General features: G+C 38.9%; 1 protein-coding gene across 5 annotated transcripts in view; it reads right to left on the reverse strand.

Annotated features, from left to right (window-relative positions):
• LOC110679566 (protein couch potato) overlaps positions 1-25,866 on the reverse strand; it is a 592,279-nt gene that overhangs the window by 8,181 nt on the left and 558,232 nt on the right. The window contains exon 3 of one of the 5 annotated variants that reach the window (XM_021854568.1): positions 24,979-25,348. The exons of the other annotated variants lie outside the window; for them this stretch is intronic. Within the exon in view, the coding sequence (XP_021710260.1) occupies positions 24,979-25,348 (370 nt within the window). The remainder of the gene's footprint in view (positions 1-24,978; positions 25,349-25,866) is intronic. 5 annotated transcript variants of the gene reach the window in all.

Consider the following 25,866-nt stretch of genomic DNA (forward strand, 5'->3'; position numbering starts at 1 on the left):
TCACCCATATATAGAGGTTTCAGCCAAAATTATATAAGTACGTTGCATAATTTTTACTTAAATGTACTTAAGTCACCTGAAAATCATTCATAGGATTGTAAACTACATTCCCACTGTACTCACATTAAACGTACCTCGATATATTTCATATTTTGTAAATAATTTGTATGTATATAAAGAATCACCCATATATAGAGGTTTCAGCCAAAATTGTTTAAGTACGTTGCATAATTCTTACTTAAATGTACTTAAGTCACCTGAAAATCATTTATAAGATTGTAAACTACATTCCCACTGTACTCACATTGAACGTACCTCGATATATTTCATATTTTAAAAATAATTTGTACGTATATGAAGAAACACCCATATATAGAGGTTTCAGCCAAAATTATATAAGTACGTTGCATTATTTCACAAGTAGTTTACAAACGTAGGAATGATTTTCAGGTGACTTAAGTACATTTAAGTAAGAATTATGCAACGTACTTAAACAATTTTGGCTGAAACCTGTATATTTGGGTGTTTCTTCATATGCATACAAATTATTTATAAAATATGAAATATATCGAGGTACGTTCAATGTGAGTACAGTGGGAATGTAGTTTACAAACGTAGGAATGATTTTCAGGTGACTTAAGTACATTTAAGTAAGAATTATGCAACGTACTTAAACAATTTTGGCTGAAACCTGTATATTTGGGTGTTTCTTCATATGCATACAAATTATTTATAAAATATGAAATATATCGAGGTACGTTCAATGTGAGTACAGTGGGAATGTAGTTTACAAACGTAGGAATGATTTTCAGGTGACTTAAGTACATTTAAGTAAGAATTATGCAACGTACTTAAACAATTTTGGCTGAAACCTGTATATATGGGTGTTTCTTCATATGCATACAAATTATTTATAAAATATGAAATATATCGAGGTACGTTCAATGTGAGTACAGTGGGAATATAGTTTACAAACGTAGGAATGATTGTCAGGTGACTTAAGTACATTTAAGTAAGAATTATGCAACGTACTTAAACAATTTTGGCTGAAACCTGTATATTTGGGTGTTTCTTCATATGCATACAAATTATTTATAAAATATGAAATATATCGAGGTACGTTCAATGTGAGTACAGTGGGAATGTAGTTTACAAACGTAGGAATGATTTTCAGGTGACTTAAGTACATTTAAGTAAGAATTATGCAACGTACTTAAACAATTTTGGCTGAAACCTGTATATATGGGTGTTTCTTCATATGCATACAAATTATTTATAAAATATGAAATATATCGAGGTACGTTCAATGTGAGTACAGTGGAAATGTAGTTTACCAGCTTATCAATGATTTTCAGGTGACTTAAGTACATTTAAGTAAGAATTATGCAACGTACTTAAACAATTTTGGCTGAAACCTCTATATATGAGTGTTTCTTCATATGCATACAAATTATTTATAAAATATGAAATATATCGAGGTACGTTCAATGTGAGTACAGTGGGAATGTAGTTTACAAACGTAGGAATGATTTTCAGGTGACTTAAGTACATTTAAGTAAGAATTATGCAACGTACTTAAACAATTTTGGCTGAAACCTGTATATATGGGTGTTTCTTCATATACATACAAATTATTCATAAAATTTGAAATATATCGAGGTACGTTCAATGTGAGTACAGTGCACAGTGGGACGGATTGGGGTTTTAGGAGGAAAGATGGATCTCACGCCTTCAATTGTGATTTTACTTAAAAATGATGTTCTACAAAGTTGTTTCTATTATAAAAACAATTTTTTTGGTCGGAACGAAAATTAGGGTGGCCCTTTGTAAAAAAAGATAACCATCAAAACTTTTTTATTTTAAGGAATATTGTAATAGTTTGTTCTACAAAGTTGAAGATCGGAAAATTTTAAGCTGATTTTACAAAAAAAGTTTTTTCCTAGCTCAAAAATTGACCGTTTTAGAGCATTTTTCGCTATTGATGTAGGGTGGCCCTTCAAAAATAGGTTTTTGTGTGTGTTTTTTAGATTTCTCAGCAAAGTTGTCTTCCCTTCATCTTTAGAGCCGATTGAGACGCATGTTTTGAGGTCTGTACAATTTTGTAGGTGATAGTTATAAACATTTTTCATATAAAACAAACGCTAAAAGAGTTCAGCAATAAAAATAAGGAGAAAAGTCTTTTGAAAATAAATTCTAAATTTACCACATTCAACCGTGTGGCTTCCCGGCATGGCTCCTCCCAAACATCCAAGTACTTCTTTTTTGGGATTTGTCAGGCTTTTTGGGAAACATTCTGATTGAAAGTTACGAGTGCTTAATTGCTGCAAATCCGTTTACAAGTAATTTGTCCACCGTAGGAGATATATCGTATCTGAAACGGTATATTACTAAAGTACGATTCCTGATTATGACGCTGACGTTCAAGCCTAGATTAAGGAGAATAACTTAATGCATTATTTGATCATGTTTAGATTTTTTGACTAATTAAGGCTATAATTTAGAGATAGTTAATTTGAGAGTTCTTTTACAAATCTGTTATTAACGGTTATTAACATATGAACCAGTCATATCGTTAGCAAACAGATCCACCGAAGAATAATACGATTTTTATTCACATTTTCAAGCTATCGTCATGTCAACACATTTTTTTTTCTTGTTTTCCCAACTAAACCAACATATAGAAAATGTTTTTTTTTTTTGTTATTAAGAAGTCTTTAACTTTTCATCAGAAAAAAATTGTATCAATATTCTTTTTTTTTGGCATTGCGTCCCCGCTGGAACAGATCATACTTCTCAGGTTATTGTTGTTAAGAGCACTTCCACAGTTTTTAACTGAGAGTTTTCTTTGCCATTTTTGTCATTTTGCATTCGTGTATCGTATGTATTAGTATCGATGATACTTTATGTCCAAGGAAGTAAATTAAATTTTCATTACGAAAACATTAGCTATATCTTTTATGTTTGCGTTTCAATTAGCTCGAAAAGTGATGGGAAGACAGTTTTGCTGAGAAACTTGAAATAATAAAAATAAAACACAACAACCAATTTTTGATGGGCCAACGGTCAATTTTGGAGCTAGGAAAAAACTTTTTTTTGTCAAATCAGCTTAAAATTTTCCGATCTTTAACTTTGTAGAACAAACTATTTCAATATTCCTTAAAATAAAAAAAGTTTTGATGGTTATCTTTTTTTACAAAGGGCCACCCTAATTTTCGTTCCGACCAAAAAAATTGTTTTTATAATAGAAACAACTTTGTAGAACATCATTTTTACGTAAAATCACAATTGAAAGCGTGAGTTCCAGCTTTCCTCCTAAAACCCCAATCCGTCCCACTGTGCAGTGGGAATGTAGTTTACAAACGTAGGAATGATTTTATGGTGACTTAAGTACATTTAAGTGAGAATTATGCAACGTACTTAAACAATTTTGGCTGAAACCTGTATATATGGGTGTTTCTTCATATGCATACAAATTATTTATAAAATATGAAATATATCGAGGTACGTTCAATGTGAGTACAGTGGAAATGTAGTTTACAATCTTATAAATGATTTTCAGGTGACTTAAGTACATTTAAGTAAGAATTATGCAACGTACTTAAACAATTTTGGCTGAAACCTCTATATATGGGTGTTTCTTCATATGCATACAAATTATTCATTAAATATGAAATATATCGAGGTACGTTCAATGTGAGTACAGTGGGAATGTAGTTTACAAACCTTGGATTGATTTTCAGATGATTTTAGTAAACTTTACTGCATTACATTAAACTTTCCTAATATATCATAGTTGCTACTTATGTATCCCTAGTATCATTTATATTCTATATGTTACATATTAAACCCGTTCACATCATGGCTAATATTTGATATGTGCTTCTATGTTTAATTTTGAGTGTTGCATACATCCAGGCAATTATATGAACACATCTTGTAGTATACATTAAGGGGTTTATTCGAAATCTCACATATAGCGTAATAAGATTACGTTTTTTGCCATAAAGTTGTCAAATTTCAACTTAAGTATAAAGTTTTTTACATGTTTTCGGGCTAAAATTTTACAAGGAATCCGATTCTGTGCAATTATTAAACATATAAAGCGATTTGAAAAAGTTTATATAAGGAAGTATGGAAAATTTTGAGGTACGTTTAAAACCGAGGTTAGATCCGGAAGGTACGTCGTTGGTACATGCATTTTCCGAAAAAATCGGAACGGTTTGCCTAGATTTTCAAAAAATCGACCATCTATTCAGCAGGATCACCGTTTTTGATGAAAACGTGAGGTACGTTCAAAATCCCGCGAGGTACGCTATGGTACGCAGTTGGTACATGCACGATACGGTATTAGTTTTCATTTTTGTGAAAAGTATCCTGCTGGATAGATTGACATCAATTAGTTTGCTCCACAGATGATATGAACATTATCGGCCGAATGTTTGAAAAGGTGACAGACCTGTACACCCACCTAAAACGCAAGGTAGCAAAAGTTGGACTGGTGGTGAATGCGCTCAAGACAAAGTACATGCTAGTGTGTGGAGCCGAGTATGACAGGGCTCGCTTAGGTAGTGTTACGGTAGACGGAGATACGTTCGAGGGGGTCGACGAGTTCGTCTACCTTAGATTCTTGCTCACGGCTGACAATAACGTTAGCCGTGAAATACGGAGGTGCATCATCAGTGGAATTCGGGCTTACTATGGCCTCCACAAGAAGCTGTGGTCAAAAAAGATTCACCCCCGCACCAAATCTACAAGACGCTTATAAGACCGGTAGTCCTCTATCGGCACGTAACGTGGACGATGCTCAAGAAAGACTTGCAAGCACTTGAAGTTTTCTTACGTCGAGTGCTTAGGTTGAACCCAGTATCCATGTTGCAAAAATGCATGATAACAAACCGGCAAAGATGCCTACTGAGACTCGTCACACGAGCAGATAGGCCATCAATAATGCGATGCTTCAAGTGCATGGACTTCGGACATCCGGCGGCGAGCTGTAAAGGTCCAGACAGAACCGAACTGTGCAGGAAATGTGGAGGAAGAGGTCACTTTGAGAAAGACAGCAAAAATCAACCAAGGTGCTTGCTCTGCTCACCGGAAGAAGGAAACACCCATTCGACGGGCAGCTTCAATTGCCGTGCGTACCGAATGGCGATCGCAGCCCAACAGTAAAGGAGGTAACGCAGATCAATCTGAATCACTTCCACAACGCACAGCAACTGTTGTGGCAGTCGATAGCAGAAACTAAGTGTGATGTTGCGATAATAGCTGAACCGTATCGAGTACCACACAATTACGCCAGCGGTAACACGTGTGACGGGTAGGTTTCCTATCCAGGAAGTGGTTGCTAGCTCAAACACGGAGTTCGTGATCGCTAAAAGCAACGGAACCTACTTTTGCAGCTGCTACGCGCCTCCAGTTGGATATTGGAGGAGTTGACGAAGAGCTAGTTCCATGGTGGCCGAAGTGTGGCCCGCGAATGTGAAAAACTTCGTACATTTTTTCGTCAGGAGGCTGTATTACACCTAAAATTATCATGAATAGCTTCTTCTTCTTCTTGGCATTAACGTCCCCACATGGACTGAGCCGGCTTCTCAGCTTAGTGTTCTTATGAGCACTTCCACAGTTATTAACTGAGAGCTTTCTTTGCCTAAATTGCCATTTTTCGCATTCGTATATCGTGTGGCAGGTACGATGATACTCTATGCCCAGGGAAGTCAAGGAAATTTCCATTACGAAAAGATCTTGGACCGACCGGGAATCGAATCCAGACACCTTCAGCATGGCTTTGCTTTGTAGCCGCGGACTCTAACCACTCGGCTAAGGAAGGCCCCTGAATAGCACACTGATCTCTTCGGATAATTATCTTCGATCAGAAATACGGGCAATTGAAAAATGAGTCTGAGCATCACTGAGCTAGTTGGTCGAAAACCAGTGCTGATTGGAGTGACTTGTCGAAGGTATTCGACAAAAAGAGACCTTTCACACCGAAAGAGATGCCCTGAACATGGATGCGGTAGGGCTGACAACAGCGAGTGCAAGAGCATGTGATACAACGATGCCGCAAAAATGGGAGCCCTGCAACGATCGACTTCCCGCGTACTGGTGTAACGAGGCCCTCAACGCCCTCCGTGCTGCTTGCCTTAAAGCCAGGAGGCGTTACCAGAGAGCAAGGAGTCAAAGAAGTCACAGAGGAGCGAAAGGTCGTGTTTCAAGCAGTCAAAGCTGCGTTCAAACGCGAGATAACGCTGAGCAAGTCCGAGTGCTACATGGATCTCTGCCGAGCAGCTGACACCAACCCCTGGAGGACGCATATCGAGTTGTCATTGCGAAAGTCAACATCGTATGTTGACCAGAGTGTCGTGTTTCTCATGTATACCCAAATGAGCTAGTGTGTCATATCGCAGCTCACAGATAATGTGGGACACGAGATGCGGGTACGCACAAAATATATCTTAGTGAGTGAGTCTCATGAGACATCTCGTGAGGCTCGTCACATGCGCTTACTAGGAGTACTTTTATGCAGTTATGTTTGCCTAGTAAAATAACCTCACGGAAGCATATGGCTCCGGTCTATGCCTATGCTTCTTCGGAGGCCAGAACAAGTTTTTCAATTCAAATGCTATAACCTCAACCGTGTCAGTCCTTTCAAACTGCCTACGGGCATTTTAGTCCATGGTTTAATCCCTTTTCTTTGCTTATGAAACCTTCGCCTGCGAGGCTCAAATGCACTGTCACCTTGAGATTTTCTCATGAGACGGCGCATGAGCCAGTGCAGATGGGATTGTTTGAGCTAGTACATTGCTACATGAGATCTAAAAAAATGTGTCTCACCATAGCACGTGCTCAAGCGCGCGATTATTTTTGTGCGCTTATGGCAAGCTGATCTCAAGCTCTTGATATGAAGCGCGTATATGTACATGATGTCTGATGTTGACGAGGAAGGAGCAAACGTCAATCATGGTAAGGTTTCCACTGACGAGCTTGTAGAAGTTGCGAGAGCATTGAAGGTGAGACGGGTCTCCGGACCGGATGGAATACCGGATTGTGGCACTTAAAGCGGCGATCCTAGCGTATTCGGATATATTCCGGAAGGTGATCCAGAAATGTCTGGACGAGGGCCACTTCCCAGATATATGGTAGATCCAGAAGCTGGTGCTGCTACCGAAGCCAGGAAAACCACCCGATGATCCATCATCATACAGGCCTATATGCTTTGCCCAGTGTATGGCAAACTCTTGGAACGGGTCATCCATAACAGGGTGGCTAAATGTATGGAGAGCGAGCACGGACTAACAAAAGATGCAATTCGGACGGTCCTAGAGAGGGTCGAGAAGGCATTGAAGCAAACACGTAGAGGAATCGATACTGCGCCGTAGTAACGACTGTAGCGTTGGGCAAATATGTCCAGAACATCGATGTTACTGAATCGATTCACATTTGAACTGCTGAATCGATTCACCGATTTAATCGAATCCTCAGAATCGATGTTTTCGAATCGATTCGAATCGGATGAAAATTGACATTAATAAAGCTTGGAATAAAATTACATGCATTTGCATTCGATTTCAGCAACTTTCAATGAAATCAGTTTCTAAAATCAATAGAACAGATTTACTATTTCAAGATTATTTCAAAATATGGTTTCTTTTCCACAAACTCATTAAGAAATATTTAACGATTTCAACAAAATGAATCGAATCAAAGAATCAAATGAAGAGAATCGATTCTCCCGATTTTAAGTGCTTCAAACATCGATTCAAAAAATCGATTAATCGGAAAGCAAAAATCGATTTTCGGAACATCGATTCAAAATCGCCCAACGCTAAACGACTGACGTTAAGAATGAACGCGTTAGGAGCGCCAGTTGGGAGGCTATCGCCATAGCGCTGCAAAGAATGCAGGTTCCTGACTATCAGTGCTGGATTCTGCAGAGCTACATCGAGAATCGGGTGTTGAATGGGATGTACGATGGGGTCCCATCACTGGAGTTACCCATGGACGTCGAGATCGTCGGCTTTGTTGATGATTTTGTCCTAACAGTAATAGGCGAAAAGCTGGAGGAAGTGGAAGTGCTAGCCAAGGAGGCAATGGGCACGGTCGAGAACTGGATGAATGGAGTCAAGCTGAATATAGCCCACCACAAAATGGAGTTGCTACTAATCAGCAATCGCATAACTGTTCAACACGCTGAGATTACCGCCGAGAGACATGTCATAGCATCGCTGCGGTCACTCAGACATCTGTGCGTGATGATAGACAATCAGCTAAACTTCAACAGCCATGTCGACTATGCATGTGAGAAGGTGGCAAAAGCGACCAACGCACTTGCAAGGATCATGCCGAATGCTCATGACCAGAGATGCAGTAGGAGGTGTCTTCTTTCTAGCGTATCATCGTCGGTACTTGGATACGGAGTTCCGGCCTGGGGTGGAGCACTGCAAGCCAAGCGCAATCGGGCCAAACTTAACAGCATGTTCCGGCTCATGACCATGAGAGTAGGTAAGCGCATACAGTACAATATCGACGGAGACAGTATGTGTGATCACCGGGATGATTCCGATTTGCACCACCTTGGGAGAAGACATCGAGTGTTATCAGCGGAGAGCAAATGGTAAGCGATCCTAACCATTGAAATCTGACGGACAATATGGTGGTGAAGACAACGTCTATTTTGCAGAGAAACTAGCGGGAAGAGAAGCGAATCAGGAGGCAGAGAGCAGTGCTTGGCATCGGGTCATCGGGGCGCTAATGAATCGGAAATCAACTCACAGTCGGAATCTTTTGACCGACCTCGGCACTCGAATCAGCCTGACGAAGAATGAAGACGAATATCGCCCCTGCGATAGCCGCCGGTAGTTGGGGCACCATCAGTTCGGACGTCTCCCCAACCGGTACTGGTGACAACCTCCGACGTCGGGGGAAGGAGGACCTGCAAACTCTAGGGAATTTCGAATGCCAAATGCTTAGAACCATTTTTTGGTGGCAGCGTGCAGGAGAGCGATGTGTGGCGGAAAAGAATGAATCATGTGCTCTCCCCATTCTATGACGAACCCAGTAGTCGGAAAGTAGCGTAAGCTGGAAAGATACGATGGGCAAGTCATGTTGTAAGAATGCCGGGGGGACGGACCTGGTGTAGTGGTTAGAACACACGCCTCTCACGCCGAGGACCTGGGATTGAATCCCATCCCCGAGATAGTCACCATAAATTTCAGTGACGACTTCCTTCGGAAGGGAAGTAAAGCCGTTGGTCCCGAGATGAACTAGCCCAGGGCTAAAAATCTCGTTAATAAAGATAAAAAAAGAAAGTATGCCGGATAGAAACACTGTACAGATTGTTATCGCTACAGAACTGGTTGTTGCAAGATAACGTTAATCGCAGCGTGGCAGATGAACGGACCAAATGCACGAGGATTTGGTAAGCGTGAAGTCTAACCAAAGATTGAGAGATGCGGCGTAAAACCCAGCATTATGGCGTATAATTGATGATTCAATGCTATCTGTTTAGAAATTAACTAGATAAATGACATAAATTCCATTTAAAAACACAACTCTTCTATTGTTACATAGATTTGTAGAACATTACAACAATAGATGACAGGGGATCTACCTTCGTACCTTCCACACGATACACGAATGAAAAAATGGCCAATTGGCAATTAATGTTCTAAGTTAATAACTGTGAAATTGCTCAAAACAACACTACGTTGAGAAACAGGCTCTGTCTCGTTTGTGACTTTGCGATAGAAAGAAGAAGAATTATATGGGATCTGGTAATCTCAACTGAAGAGTCTACATAAGAACACTGGCGTTTTGAACACAGGCCCTGAGTGCGACAAGCTAAGCGGATAGTTCGGCGACGAAGGCTACATGTCGGACGCGACTGCAAGTAATATGCAAAGTGTCTCATTTGTGAAAACAGCACGGGTAACCGGTCTAAGTTGTTTGTAATTCAGATGAGATCAGAATCAGTCAAAGGATATGTGCCGCAGCACAGAAACTGGAGTTGAATAGCCAAACTGCTGAGAGCAATAATAGAAGTACCATGTCCCATGTGCTTGACGACGTACGATGCCCGATGGTGAGGACGAAGTTATGGGAGTGGCGTTTTCATTCGACGCTGGGAAATATTGCGAAGTCCCTGATGGACTCTAGAAAAGACCTCCTCCCCAGGCCAGATGGACTCCCGCAAGGCGTTATGGAACTGCGATGCAACGCCTGGAACGTTGAAAGTACCAGAGGCTGATACTGAAGGCAAAAAACCATCAGTTAACCCGTCCTCGTGTAGAACGATTTGTCTGCTTGACACGACAGGCAAGTTGCTGAAGAGGTTAGTCCAAAACAGGTTACAGTGACTTTGGTGAACTGGATGGGACAAAATACGCTGTTTGGAAGTTGCATTTGGAATCGCTGCTAACCAAGAAGAAATTGTTCTCGATCATATGGTACGTACTAGCTGAGGAACGGAACGCAGCTGGTACAACAAGGGATAGAAAAGTTTGGGTGTTGATTGGTCTCACTTTGAACCAGTTGGTACACGGCATGCAGATTGCGTTCTGGTGTAGGTGGAACCAGTGTTGATAGACTCACACTCAAAATATCAATCAATACACTCTCCCGTGAGAGCAAACTCATTAGAGATCTGCTTCGCAAATCTCACGCTTGAGATTTTGATGCAAAATCAACTCAATCAACTCAAACCGTAAAAAATGCTTCAATCGCAAAACCCGACAAAAACTCGTGAAACCCGAATGTTGTTGTTTACGTTAGAAAGGATTAACATAATTTTACCAGACTAACAAGAAATTATTGCCGTATGTGAGTAAATTGTGGAAATACGAGAAAATGAGTTGAAAAGGTTAGCCAACTGATCCATGATTTATTGACTGCTGAGTTGCATGATTTAAAACTCACGCATGACAAATCTCAAGCGTGAGTTGTGAGAAATTGAGTTTTTCACAACACTGGGTGGAACGGCAAAGTATGTCGTGTTCGACTGCTCGCGCATGGGGGATGTATCCCTAACGAAATTGTCCATAACACAGCGTAACAAAAATGACATTTTTACGTGTCTCAAGAATCAAATTATGTGTCTCTAGTAGATCTGGGGTTGCTGAATCTGATGCCGTTCTCAGAAATGTTCCAGAACGTCACAATTTTTAGCTACAGGTCGCCAAAGATGTACAAAACATTGGTTTTATTGATGTTTATATGAAATTTAAACAATGATTTATCAAAAAATAATATGATCTAATCTACCAAGCATGCAAAATAGGACTTAAGCTTTCATTTCAGATATAATTTGATTGAAGTTTTACGATTAAATTGAGGTTTAATCGATTTTTTCAACATGCTTGCAGTCTCCATACGAATTTCTTTGTTTCTCTTATATGGCAAAATACAATACTTTTCTAAACCAACAAAAAATATGTTTTGAGCATCGGAAATATAATGAACATTGATGATAAGTATTGTTATACACATGAAGTTTGAGTTCTGAGGCAAATTAAGCAAATAAATTGCCATACAAGCTGGAAAACTTGCATGCAAGTTGGCTGAAATAGTCAAATTTAGCATTTTCAACAGCCAATATCTCAAAAACTAGACGTTCTATCATATTTCTGTAAATGGCTATGGATTCAGCAACCCTTAATTAAGTAAATAGCGGTATTTTGGTGCTTGAGACAAAATCGTGTTCCGCTGTGTAATATATGTGGAGATGTCGAATATAGGAAGCAGTGTAGACGGCTGCCGTTATCTAGATCATGACAGAAATACAGCACTTGTGGCACGCAGAGCTGAAGTCGGTTTCAGCGAAATTTTTAGGAGTTGTAGCTATTGCCTGATATATTACCTTAAGGTAGTTAAATTTTCTGTTGGAAAGCAGGTACATTACACACCCTGTAGTGATGATGTCTGTGGGTAAGAATTTCAGAAGTGTAGGCTCTGAAACGTCTTGAGGATGCTGAGGCCATTTCGGTGAGGGACCACGAGGAAGCATCTGGACGAAGAGACAGGACCTGGATGAGGAGACAGGACCTGGTAAGGCTTGGACGAGGTATCCAAAAGTTGCTGCGAATGAGGCTGGACAGGTGCGGACGCTGGCTGATCGGAGGATGAGCTCAATATAGCTGGTGGAACTCGAAATCAGGAGGAGCTTGGAGAACGACGCGGTTTACCAAGAGTAGGATGGTGCAGCTGACCAGAAGCAGCTCAATGCTAGAAGGAGCTCGGCAGCTAGGAAAAGCTCTGTGCCAGAAAGATTTGAGAGAACATGAAGAGCTCAGTGGTAGATGTGTGATCTGAAGGTTGTGTGATTAGGAGGAGTATTGAAAAGCAGGTGCATCACACAATGCAGTTGAGATGTCTGCGGGTAAGAATTGTAGAGGTAACGTCATAAGCGAAATAGATTGTAAATATATTTATACCCAGCAATTGAAGCGCCTCTTAGCTGGCATAGTAGCGATGTCAGTTAGTAGGCTGCGGTTGGAACAGATAGTCTGCTTATTTCTGTAGTTTATATAAATATTTTCTTCTTCATACTTTGCTTGGCATCACATCCTTCTAGCATAGCTTAGATCTTAACTCGGTGTTTAAAAAGCTTATCCACAGTTATGAATCTAGAGCATTATCTGTCAAAATAGTTTCCTATATCGTATGACAGGAACCAGAATACTCTATACTCATGGAAATCAAGGGATTTTCCATAATGCAAAAATCCTAGACCGTCTGTTTTGTGAACCATTGGCTTCGCTATGTAGTCACGGACATCACAACAGTGCTATGGCATGCGAGACGATCAAGAGTGACTGATGTTTAGACGTATGAGCAGCATCTTAACCTTCCGCGGATGTTAAGAAAAACAACTTAATAAGATACTGGGGTCATTATGACCCAGAAATGTATACCCCTATAAATCAGCGAAATATCAACCGAATAATGAAATTTATGCCGCATTCGAAAGATATACTCCTCAAGATTCTGATCACTACCTGGAATACCGGTTCCGGATCCAGTGGCCACCGGGAATCGGCTACGAAGGGGACCATGTTGGCCACGTGGAATTTCAGTACACTCAGTCCAGAAATCTGCAGTCATCACCAAATTGTATAAGATGCAGGCCATATAGGAATGTACTGTCTTCAGCAAACTTGCTTCGGGGACCAAGAACTTCCACATGGGATACAATTTAGTTCAGAACTCGACCACCGCGTGGCGCTAGCGTCGATACGAACTTCCGGTAGAGGCTAATTATGCGATAACTCGAGAATGCGAACACATAGAAGGATGCTGTCTTCGGCAAAGTTGCTCAGGAGGATAAGGACTTTCACATGAGATACAATTTAGTTCAGAACTCGACCACCGCGTGGCGCTTGCGTCGATATGAACTTCCGGTAGGAGCTAATTATGCGATAACTCGAGATTGCGAGCACATAGAAGGATGCAGTCTTCAGCAAAGTTGCTCAGGAGGATAAGAACTTTCTTTTGAGATACAATTTAGTTCAGAACTCGACCGCTGCGTGGCGCTAGCGTCGATATGCACTTTCGGTAGAAATTACACAGATATTGTCCGTGCAACAGAATCATAGTCCCTACTTCTTCAAACTAGAGAATCAAATGAATGAAGGATTATGAAACAAATTGTTCAATTCGACTTCATTTTTTTCCTTGTCTCGATCATTGTCAGATCATTCTCTGCAACTGGGAAAACCGCGACTTGTCACTTTCAACAAGGTTTAAAATGTAACAAGGACTAATAAGTGTTCCTTTCATTACTCGAACATCCTGTTCTCTTCGTTTGAAGCAGTCATGACTAGGGTCCACTGGTATATCTTTTCTCCATAACGCACCACGAAACTATGACGTACCCGCGTTATGGGTCATTTAAAAGGATGCTGTCTTCCACAAATTGCTCGACCACCCGGTGGATTTGACGTCGATTTGTATTTCCGATAGAGGTTAATTATTAGAGGGGGGTTTCACATTTTTTGAGCCCAAACACGACCCGTACCCGACTTACTTTATTTTTTTAAACCCGGACCCGACCCGTACTCAGACCTGACCCGAACTTGAAAAAAAAATCCGCTGTTCAAATCCGAATCTGACTCGAAACCTAAACATTTTTTGTAAGAAAAGACCTATTTTTAAAAATAGATAAATTCATCGTTTCTGATGCATAAGGAAGCTTTTTGGTTGTTACTCTTACCATAACTCTTACTAAAGTCCACCTAAATCCGAATTTTTACAAGCCCGATTCCGACGTACTCGAAAAAAATGTTCTAGCCTTCAAATCCGTCCCGCACCATTCGAGTTCGGGTTTGAAAACCCGAGACCCGACTTATAGAAGGATGCTGTCTGCGGTAAAATTGTTCGAGAGAATAAGGAATTAGTCATGAACATACGTTCAAAATTTAACCAGCATGTGGTGCTGGCGTCTATATGTATTTCCAGAAGGAACTCTTTTTTGAAGGTTTTATCTTCGGCAAAGTTGTTCAGTTTTTTTTTTAATTCTGCGTAGTAAATATATGTTACGATATAAACTACAGTCGACTCTCCATAACTCGATATTCAAGGGACCATCGACTCATAGAATTATGTTATAATAGAATATACCGACACAAAATCGAAGGAACAAATTTATGTATTTCCAATATTTTTATTATCATTTTTGTAAGAAAGCAATATTATTTTGTTGATAGCATTTTACAAACTATTATTTGAAAACATTTTTCGAAGTGCTCGAAAAATCACGTTATTTTTACTGACAATAGTTTTTATCATTTTCATGTCATTACAACTTGTAAGTATTTATTCACCTTCAAACAAAAATTAGATCACGTTTCCCCAAAAAATAAAAAGAATGAAATAAATATCGAGTTATGGAGAGAAATTCACATCTCACGTAACATCAACTTGTGGAGATATCGAGTTACAGAAAATCCATCTAGTTATAGAGTATATCGGGTTATAGAATATCGAGTTGTGGAAAGTCGATTGTATATAATATAAAATGAGCTCTATGATATGATATGAACTATATTGTACTCACTTCTAAAATTCCAACAAGAGTTCAGATACAGATAACGTCATGAAGTTGCAAAAACAATTACTTCTAATTTTCTTTAGAAGTTGTTGCAGTAACTGTGCACTTTAGTTTTTAATTGGATCCGGAGGAATCTTATGACTTTATACCAGTATTTCCTTCTGGATTTCCTCCAAAAAGTTATCTAGATCTCAAGACGTAGTTCACATCGGAGTTATTCAAAGGATATAGTCCAGTAACCTCAAATGATTTGTATGATGTATTCTACAGTTATTTACCGAGAGCTCATCCGATGGAATACAAACCCATGCCCTTTTGTCCTCATCCTCTCGAAATATCTCCAGAGACTCTCCCAAAGATTTTTCCAGGAAATCTTTCGAAGATTCCTCCAAGTATTTTACCAGAAAATAATCCAAGCTATTCTGTACCTTAATCTCTACAATGATTTCTTCTGGGGTTCCCTAGGACTTTTGCCAGAGATTCTTTCAGGAAGAACTCTTGTTTGCCATGCATGGAATAGCTTCCTCCAGGGAGTTGACATGGAATTTTTACAAGGATTCCTACAAAAAAAAATATGTTTAAGGATTTCTTTAGAGATTTCGCAAAGGTTTCCAGCAGAAATGTCTTTAGTGATTCCTTCATAGAATCCTCCAGAAAAATCTTTATTGGGATTGGGATTTCAGGAGTTTTTCCAAGGATTCCTCCAGGATTCGTTTCAGGAATACTTCGAAATTTCTCCGGCGATTCCTCCAGGGAGTTTTTAAGTTATTTCTTCTAGTATTCCTCTATAAAATTTTCCACAGACTTTTGCAAGGATTTCTCCAGGAAAATGTCTTCAAGGATTCTTGCACAGATATCTTCAAGGCTTTTTTCAGGAATTCCTCCAGGAGTAACACTTAAAACAATTTCTTCAAGGATTACTAAAGATCTTTCTCTAATGATATCTGCAGAAATTTTTCCGAGGATTCCTCCACGGATACATACAAAAATATCCCCAAGCAGTTCTCTCGAGATTCGTTATTCCGGGATTCCTCCAGGGATGATTCTACGAGGAAAATCTACAAGGATTCCACAAGGAATTTCTGCAGGTGTTCTAATATTCACGAATTCCTCAAGGAAATTTCATGAAACGCCTCAAGAATTTCTCAAGATAATCTTCCAGGGATTCCCCAAGAATTTCTCCAGGGATTCGTACTGGGTCTTCAATAATACTCCATGGATTCCCCCAAGAGTTCTTCTTGAAATTTCTCTAGAGATTCTCCCATTAATTCCTGCTAGAATATTATCAGAACTTATGCTAAAAATTTCTCCATGGATTTCATTAAAAAAAGTCTCTACATATCCTATAGTAAAATCTCTATAATTTTTTTTAAATCTATTCACGGATTTCTTTAGATATTTCTCCTTAGATTTTTCGAGAAATTTTTCTATTTTAATACTCCTATAAGGATTCTTTCAGGGATTTATCCAACAAAAATCTACAGGGGTTTTTCAAGCAAAAAATCTACAGGGGTTTTTCCAGGGATTTCTCTAGCGATTCCACCTGCAAAATTTCTACATCGATTCTTCCTAGGATACGTCCATTCATCAGTGATTCCTCCAAAGATGTCTCCAAGAGTCCTTCATGGATGCCTACACTGCCCATATCTGCATATTTGTCACATTCGACATTTTTGACAAATTGAAGTTAATACCATGGAGAGTCATCAAATGATAAATACTTTCGATCAACTTACTGAAATATGTGAGATTGTTCTAGAAAATTCGAAAAAAATACCAAGTTGTTTTGTCACATTGGTAATTATAACCGCATAACAGTAACATTGAGATTATAAATGAGCCTCGTAATGTAACAGCAATGAAATTTCTACCATAATTATTTTCTGACTATTCACCTAGTATGCGATATGAGTTGTACAAAATATCAGCCTCAAATAAGCACTTTTGAGTTCCTGGTAATTTTTAGTAATTTTAGTTTCCTCCCATACTGTCATCAAATGTACTCTTGGTATTCCATTTACTCAATGCCTACTTTTGTCGAATGTTACAAATATGCAGTTATGGGCAGAACATGAGTCTATCCAAAGACTCCTACAGAGATTTCTCTATGCAAATCTTTACAGGAATTCCTGCAGAGATTTCTCCAGCTTTTTCTTCAGGAATTTCTCCAAGGATCGCTTCAGAAAAATCTCTACATGGTTTCCTGTAGATATCGTTTCAGGAATGAACTGGTAGAGATTTGACTGTATAAATAAATGAAATATGAGTTTCGTCTACGCAGTCTTCATCATAAATAGAACGTTGAAAAAAATAAAGACTGCGTAACTGAAAATCATGTATGCTGTTCCGGAGATTTTTGTAAGGAATTTCTCCAGAGCTTTCCTCGAGAATCCCTTCTTGGGCTCTTGCAAGAATTTCTCCAGCGACCCCTATAAGAACTCATAAAATAATTTCTTGTAAAATCCCCAATTGAATGGTAGAATCTCTGGAATAATTCGTTATAGAATTTCGGAGCGATCCCTGGAGGAAATCTTAGAAGTAAATCCTAGAGGAATCTTGAGAGGACTACCAGCGGAATGTCTAGAGAATTCACTGTGGAAATATTTTAAGTAATCCTTGAAGAAATGTTACTTAGAGAAACCGCTGACATTCTGCAAAAATCTCTGTAGAGATCTTCTTGGAGGAATCCTTAGGGGAATCTCTTATTTTTTATTAGAGGAATGTCAGGAGAAATCGCTTGAAGAATCTTTGGAAAAATCGCTGGAGAATTGCTTGAAGTAATCTATGCAATAATTCCTGGAAAACTTCCCTGAGGATGGATTAATTCCCGGAGAAATCTATCTGGAGTGAATTCTTCAGAGTTTTTGCAATTCCCTCACAGGTATTTTTTTTTTTATTGAATTCTTCTACGATCTGATTTTAAAATTGTTTTCGGTATTTCTCAAGTTATTATTTTTGGATTTGACGGAATAATAGTCTGATTTTTTTTCTAAAGGATAATTTTGAATATGCTCAAGAGGATTTTTTAAAAACACTTCAGAGTAGTTTTTAATAATGCGTCCCAATGAAGCTATTTTTGAAATTCCTCCAGCTGTTCTTTCTAGTATAAGTCCATAAAATATTTCCAACATTCGTTCGAGTTAATGTATGAATTCCTCCACGGTCATTTATTCAATTGTTCCAGAAATCTACTGAAGGTCTCCTCGAAGTTCTACATAAGTCTAATTTGATTCTTCTAATCCTTTATTATAGAATTCTACGAGAAATTTGGATTTTTGGGATTTATTCATTGGTGTTTGCGAAATTGCTTAATTTTTTTACAAATCTGACGAAATTTTTCTGAGTTCTTCCTGCCAATATTGTTATCATACAAAACCTGTATGCAAATTCTTGTTGAAATTTCTGCAGAAGCTGATTCAAAAGAAATGTCCAGAAGTTAACGGAGAAGAATGTTTTATGTTGGCGTTACTATCCTGTTAATTATTTTTACTTACGCAAAAATAATTGATTCTGAATCAAATCAACTACTTCAGCACTAAATTTTACGTTAAATCAAATTCACACACTCTATTGATTTTACAGTGATACCTCCATGAGTCGATGTTCCATGACTCGATATCGACTCATGGGACCATAGTAAAAACAAACTTTCATGGTTACTATGATGGTCCCTAGAAGCTGCTATCCAAAGGAATGCTGTTCCATGACCCGATATTTCCATGAGTCGATGGTCCCTTCAATATCAACTCATGGAGGTTTCACTGTACTATAAACTTTTAATTATTTCAATAATAATATTGATAATTATCACTATCCGAACACATTCACATCTTTATACTTCAAGTCATGCTCGCAAATCTACTTACTCTAACTTGCGAAGAATAGTGTAGGTGATTAGATAATCACAACTCAAACAGAAGATTACGTTCAAATTAAATTTTATGACGTGCACTTTTTTAAGTAGGGGTAAGAAAATGTAGGAAGTTTTTTATGAAATGTGCTCAAGAGTTTCTTTCGGAATTCTATCTCTTATTTCTTCTAGGGATACGCCACAGAATTTTTTTTCGGTGACATCCTTATAAATTATTTCCTAGGAGAGACACCCCCAGTACTACTCAAGGCGTAATTTTATCAATTTATTTATTTATCCAATGATTTTAAAAATTACTCCTTAAATTACTGTTTAGGTCTTTTTGGAGTTTCTCACGAATTTCTTTCAGCAATTTATTTCTTTGTTTTCATTAAAAATTAGCCACGTGGTGGTCGTGTTCTAAACTAAATTGTGTCTTATGTGGAAGTCCTTATCCTCCTGAGCAACTTTGCCGAAGACAGCATCCTTCTATGTGCTCGCAATCTCGAGTTATCGCATAATAAGCCCCTACCGGAAGTTCATATCAACGCCAATGCCACGCAGCGGTTGAGCTCTGAACTAAATTGTATCTCATGTGGAAGTCCTTATCCTCCTGAGCAACTTTGCCGAAGACATCATCCTTCTATGTGCTCGCAATCTCGTGTTATCGCATAATAAGCCCTTACCGAAAGTCCATATCGACACTAGCGCCACGCGGTGGTCGAGTTCTGAACTAAATTGTATCTTATGTGGAAGTCCTTACCCTCATGAACAACTTTGCCGAAGACTGCATCTTTCTATGTGCTCGCAATCTCGAGTTATCGCATACACGGAGAACAAAATATAGTGTTCGTAATCATTTTTCCGGTCAATTTAACTATATTTTAAGGTTAATTTGGATATAACTAAAGATATAGTTGAATTGACACTATATTGTTAAACATAACTATTCCATATAGTTGTTGATAACTATATTTTTGATTGAATTTACAAACGTCAAACGTCAAAATTTAACTATATTTTTGTTGACTCAAAGTGAATTTTATTGAGTTTACAATATTTTACAATGTTTACTCAGCATTTTGTTCTACTTTATCAACATATCTGAAAAGATTCGGTGCTGCTTTATCGATCTAAAAAAAAAACATTGCAAAAATGAAAACAAAGGGAGGAGTCGACAAACTTGATATGTGGTCTCCTGCGTGAGAGGTGGTCATCTTAGCACCTACACTATTCCTTACAAGTTAGAAGTAAGTAGATTTGTGAGCATGACTTGATTTCTAGGGAGGTGAATGTTTCCGAATAGTGATAATTATCAAAATTATAATTGTTATAAGTACAAGTGGATAGCTCAATCAAAGAAGTGTGTTTATTTGATTTGACGTTAATTTAGTGTTGGCGTAAGTTAATTTTATTTCGGAACAACTATTTGTGCGTAGGTAAAAGTAATTGACAGGATTGTAATCTTAACATACAGAAATTCTTCTACGTGTAATTAGCTCCTACCGGAAGTTCATATCGACGCTAGCGCCACGCAGCGGTCGAGTTCTGAACTAAATTGTATCTCATGTGGAAGTCCTTATCCTCCTGAACAACTTTGCCGAAGACAGCATCCTTCTATGTGCTCGCAATCTCGTGTTATCGCATAATTAGCCTCTACCGGAAGTCCATATCGACGCTAGCGCTACGCGGTGATTGAGTTCTGAACTAAATTGTATCTCATGTGGAAGTCCTTATCCTCATGAACAACTATGCCGAAGACTGCATCCTTCTATGTGCTCGCAATCTCGAGTTATCGCATAATTAGCTCCTACCGGAAGTTCATAGCAACACCAACGCCACGCAGCGGTCGAGCTCTGAACTAAATTGTATCTCATGTGGAAGTCCTTATCCTCCTTAGCAACTTTGCCGAAGACAGCATCCTTCTATGTACTCGCAATCTCGAGTTATCGCATAATTAGCCCTTACTGAAAGTCCATATCGACGCTAGCGCCACGCGGTGGTCGAGTTCTAAACTAAATTGTATCTCATGTGGAAGTCCTTATCCTCCTGAGCAACTTTGCCGAAGACAGCATCCTTCTATATGCTCGCAATCTCGAGTTATCGCATAATAAGCCCTTACCGAAAGTCCATATCGACACTAGCGCCACGCGGTGGTCGAGTTCTGAACTAAATTGTATCTTATGTGGAAGTCCTTACCCTCATGAACAACTTTGCCGAAGACTGCATCTTTCTATGTGCTCGCAATCTCGAGTTATCGCATACACGGAGAACAAAATATAGTGTTCGTAATCATTTTTCCGGTCAATTTAACTATATTTTAAGGTTAATTTGGATATAACTAAAGATATAGTTGAATTGACACTATATTGTTAAACATAACTATTCCATATAGTTGTTGATAACTATATTTTTGATTGAATTTACAAACGTCAAACGTCAAAATTTAACTATATTTTTGTTGACTCAAAGTGAATTTTATTGAGTTTACAATATTTTACAATGTTTACTCAGCATTTTGTTCTACTTTATCAACATATCTGAAAAGATTCGGTGCTGCTTTATCGATCTAAAAAAAAAACATTGCAAAAATGAAAACAAAGGGAGGAGTCGACAAACTTGATATGTGGTCTCCTGCGTGAGAGGTGGTCATCTTAGCACCTACACTATTCCTTACAAGTTAGAAGTAAGTAGATTTGTGAGCATGACTTGATTTCTAGGGAGGTGAATGTTTCCGAATAGTGATAATTATCAAAATTATAATTGTTATAAGTACAAGTGGATAGCTCAATCAAAGAAGTGTGTTTATTTGATTTGACGTTAATTTAGTGTTGGCGTAAGTTAATTTTATTTCGGAACAACTATTTGTGCGTAGGTAAAAGTAATTGACAGGATTGTAATCTTAACATACAGAAATTCTTCTACGTGTAATTAGCTCCTACCGGAAGTTCATATCGACGCTAGCGCCACGCAGCGGTCGAGTTCTGAACTAAATTGTATCTCATGTGGAAGTCCTTATCCTCCTGAACAACTTTGCCGAAGACAGCATCCTTCTATGTGCTCGCAATCTCGAGTTATCGCATAATTAGCTCCTACCGGAAGTTCTGAACTCTGAACTAAATTGTATCCCATGTGGAAGTCCTTATTATCCTGAGCAACTTTGTCGAAGACAGCATCCTTCTATGTGCTCGCAATCTCGTGTTATCGCATAATTAGCCCTTACCGAAAGTGCATATCGACACTAGCGCCACGCGGTGGTCGAGTTCTGAACTAAATTGTATCTTATGTGGCAGTCCTTACCCTCATGAACAACTTTGCCGAAGACTGCATCTTTCTATGTGCTCGCAATCTCGAGTTATCGTATAATTAGCTCCTACCGGAAGTTCATATCGACGCTAGCGCCACGCAGCGGTCGAGTTCTGAACTAAATTGTATCTTATGTGGAAGTGCTTATCCTCCTGAGCAACTTTGCCGAAGACAGCATCCTTCTATGTGTTCGCATTCTCGAGTTATCGCATAATTAGCCTCTACCGGAAGTTCGTATCGACGCTAGCGCCACGCGGTGGTCGAGTTCTGAACTAAATTGTATCTCATGAGGAAGTGCTTATCCTCCCTAGCAACTTTGCCGAAGACAGCATCCTTCTATGTGTTCGCATTCTCGAGTTATCGTATAATTAGCCTCTACCGGAAGTTCGTATCGACGCTAGCGCCACGCGGTGGTCGAGTTCTGAACTAAATTGTATCTCATGTGAAAGTCCTTATCCTCCTGAGCAACTTTGCCGAAGACAGCATCCTTCTATGTGCTCGCAATCTCGAGTTTTCGCATAATTAGCTCCTACCGGAAGTTCATATCGACACTAGCGCCACGCAGCGGTCGAGTTCTGAACTAAATTGTATCTCAAAAGGAAGTTCTCATCCTCCTGAGCAACTTTGCTGAAGACAGCATCCTTCTATGTGCTCGCAATCTCGAGTTATCGCATAATTAGCTCCTACCGGAAGTTCATATCGACGCTAGCGCCACGCGGTGGTCGAGTTCTGAACTAAATTGTATCCCATGTGGAAGTTCTTGGTCCCGAAGCAAGTTTGCTGAAGACAGTACATTCCTATATGGCCTGCATCTTATACAATTTGGTGATGACTGCAGATTTCTGGACTGAGTGTACTGAAATTCCACGTGGCCAACATGGTCCCCTTCGTAGCCGATTCCCGGTGGCCACTGGATCCGGAACCGGTATTCCAGGTAGTGATCAGAATCTTGAGGAGCATATCTTTCGAATGCGGCATAAATTTCATTATTCGGTTGATATTTCGCTGATTTATAGGGGTATACATTTCTGGGTCATAATGACCCCAGTATCTTATTAAGTTGTTTTTTTGTGGCGCCATCTTAGAATCACCTTAAGAAAAAAAATTTTTGTTCTTGCGCTTCGTTTCCACAAAATATTAAAAGTCAGGGAATTTCAGATAGATCCGTTTGATAACAACAGAGATATTGCAGGTTGAAATTCGATTTTGGGTCATTATGACCCCAGTATCTAACTAAGGTTAATGCATAATTTTGGGAGGAGACTTAGCTAGATTTGGCCTTGTTGGTGAGTGCTAAAGTGAAAGCACTCAATGCATATAATCAAAAGTATAGATATGTTTCCGGAGAAGGGACAGACAGAAATCTTCCGACAGATCAATCTTTCTGCTACCAACTGATCATTCAAAACATCAAGGTTCAAGAGAACTTGTGTCATTTACACAGTAGTAGGAAGACGAGTTGTATCTCTTTCTGATAGAGTTACAGGCGTGCGTCAACGATTTGATTCGGAATTGCAGAGTAATTGTTTACCTATTTCGGAAGGCCCTTTTTGAGCTTTATCCACAATTTTAGGACAAATTCTACAAAACTTGAAGATTTCATTATGACTTTCAACGGATCAAGTCAGTTTGTTTGCTTCACGGATGATATGATCAATACCAGCTTATTTTTTAATGGTGGTAGATCTGGAAAACTTAATTTTATGTTAGGTTAGGACCAATAAATTAGATAAAAGCACAAGAGGTATATACTAATAGGTAGACACGCACATGTAAGAGCCAACATGGATCTCGTAGATATTGGCGAAACATCAGACGGAAATACTTTCAACATTAGCCGAGAAATACAAATGAGCATCATCTGTGGATGTCAAACTGTGACAAACTGTGGTTGTAAATTATTATCCTCCATATCATGTGTGTGATCTACGAAATTAAATCTCGAATCTGCAAGCTTCGTGAGACGTATTCTCAGTATCATTATAAGCGGTGTGCAGGATAGCGTTGGGCGATTTTGAATCGATGTTCCGAAAATCGATTTTTGCTTTCCGATTAATCAATTTTTTGAATCGATGTTTGAAGCACTTAAAATCGGGAGAATCGATTCTCTTCATTTGATTCTTTGATTCGATTCATTTTGTTGAAATCGTTAAATATTTCTTAATGAGTTTGTGGAAAAGAAACCATATTTTGAAATAATCTTGAAATAGTAAATCTGTTCTATTGATTTTAGAAACTGATTTCATTGAAAGTTGCTGAAATCGAATGCAAATGCATGTAATTTTATTCCAAGTTTTATTAATGTCAATTTTCATCCGATTCGAATCGATTCGAAAACATCGATTCTGAGGATTCGATTAAATCGGTGAATCGATTCAGCAGTTCAAATGTGAATCGATTCAGCAGTTCAAATGTGAATCGATTCAGTAACATCGATGTTCTGGACATATTTGCCCAACGCTAGTGCAGGAGCAGGGCGAGAGGGAGTGCTTGAATTGAACTCATACTCGCACAACTCTACCGCAAGCCTAGGAAAACTGCCAAAACGCTTATGTTATCGATGCTTCATCATCGTTTCTTATGAAATACAACGGTAATGTTTATTTACTATGTAAATTTTTAAAAGATGCAGAAGTGCTTTTTCTTAATTTATTCAGTGAATAAGTGCAAGTTAACTGAAAGTGCTCTAAACATCCATGCCAAACAATGATTCCAACTAAAGTATTACGACAACCCAAGTGATTCCAAACAAAAAAGAACACGAACAAAGTGTGCTACATACTTCTCGTTGTTGCATGTGCAGATGGTAAAAGTGGTGCGATGAAACGTCGGCCGCCATCTTGGATTTGGCAAACTCGATGCGCATGGCACCGCGGTCCGACGAGAGCAGATACTTGCCCTGCAGGGCGCACATGGCGGCGGCGGCACTGGCCACGTCCTTGAACTCAACAAACGCAACCGGAACGTTGGGATTTGCCATGGCGTTGTTGTTGCTGTGGTTGTTGTTGATTATGTTGACGGCGGCATTGATATTGTTGAAAGGGGTGCTGATGGTGGTAGGGGTAGCAGTAACAGTAGTAGTAGCAGTAGTAGTAACAGCAGCAGTTGAGGTGCCCTTACTGTGCATTCGGAGGCGACTAAAGCCAGGCAGGCTGTCAGTTGATCAGTTTTTTTGGTTTTGGTGGTGTTGGTGATGATTGATGGTGGTGGGTAGTAGTAGTAGCAGGAGAGTAGTATATTTTTGTTGATTCATTGTTTGGGTGGTGAGCGGTGTGCCGGGACATAGATAAATATAAAATACATTCTTTAGAACAAGTGCATTTTGAACAGTCATTTCAATTGAGAATATGTGGGTTACAAATGGAACAAAATGGAATATTTGAGGAATTCTACTAGACAGAAAGTGCAAACAATGTGCAACATATCGCTCTATATGATAAGTTGAGTCAATGGGAATGATGATGAAGAATGATGGCATTGCAAATGAATTTATATAAACTAACAAAGGAAAATCAAACTAAGTAGAGTTTGTACTAATGTCAGGCTCCCAAGCTTCGATTTGGAGACAAACAGACGTAACATTTAGCCCAAGCCGTGAACTAAATCATCAACGATGTGTACACCCAATATTGAAATAATCATATTTTGCCAATGAATAAACCAGATGAAG

Source organism: Aedes aegypti, chromosome 3 (genome assembly GCF_002204515.2).
Source record: "Aedes aegypti strain LVP_AGWG chromosome 3, AaegL5.0 Primary Assembly, whole genome shotgun sequence".
In the NCBI taxonomy this organism is placed as follows: domain Eukaryota; kingdom Metazoa; phylum Arthropoda; class Insecta; order Diptera; family Culicidae; genus Aedes; species Aedes aegypti.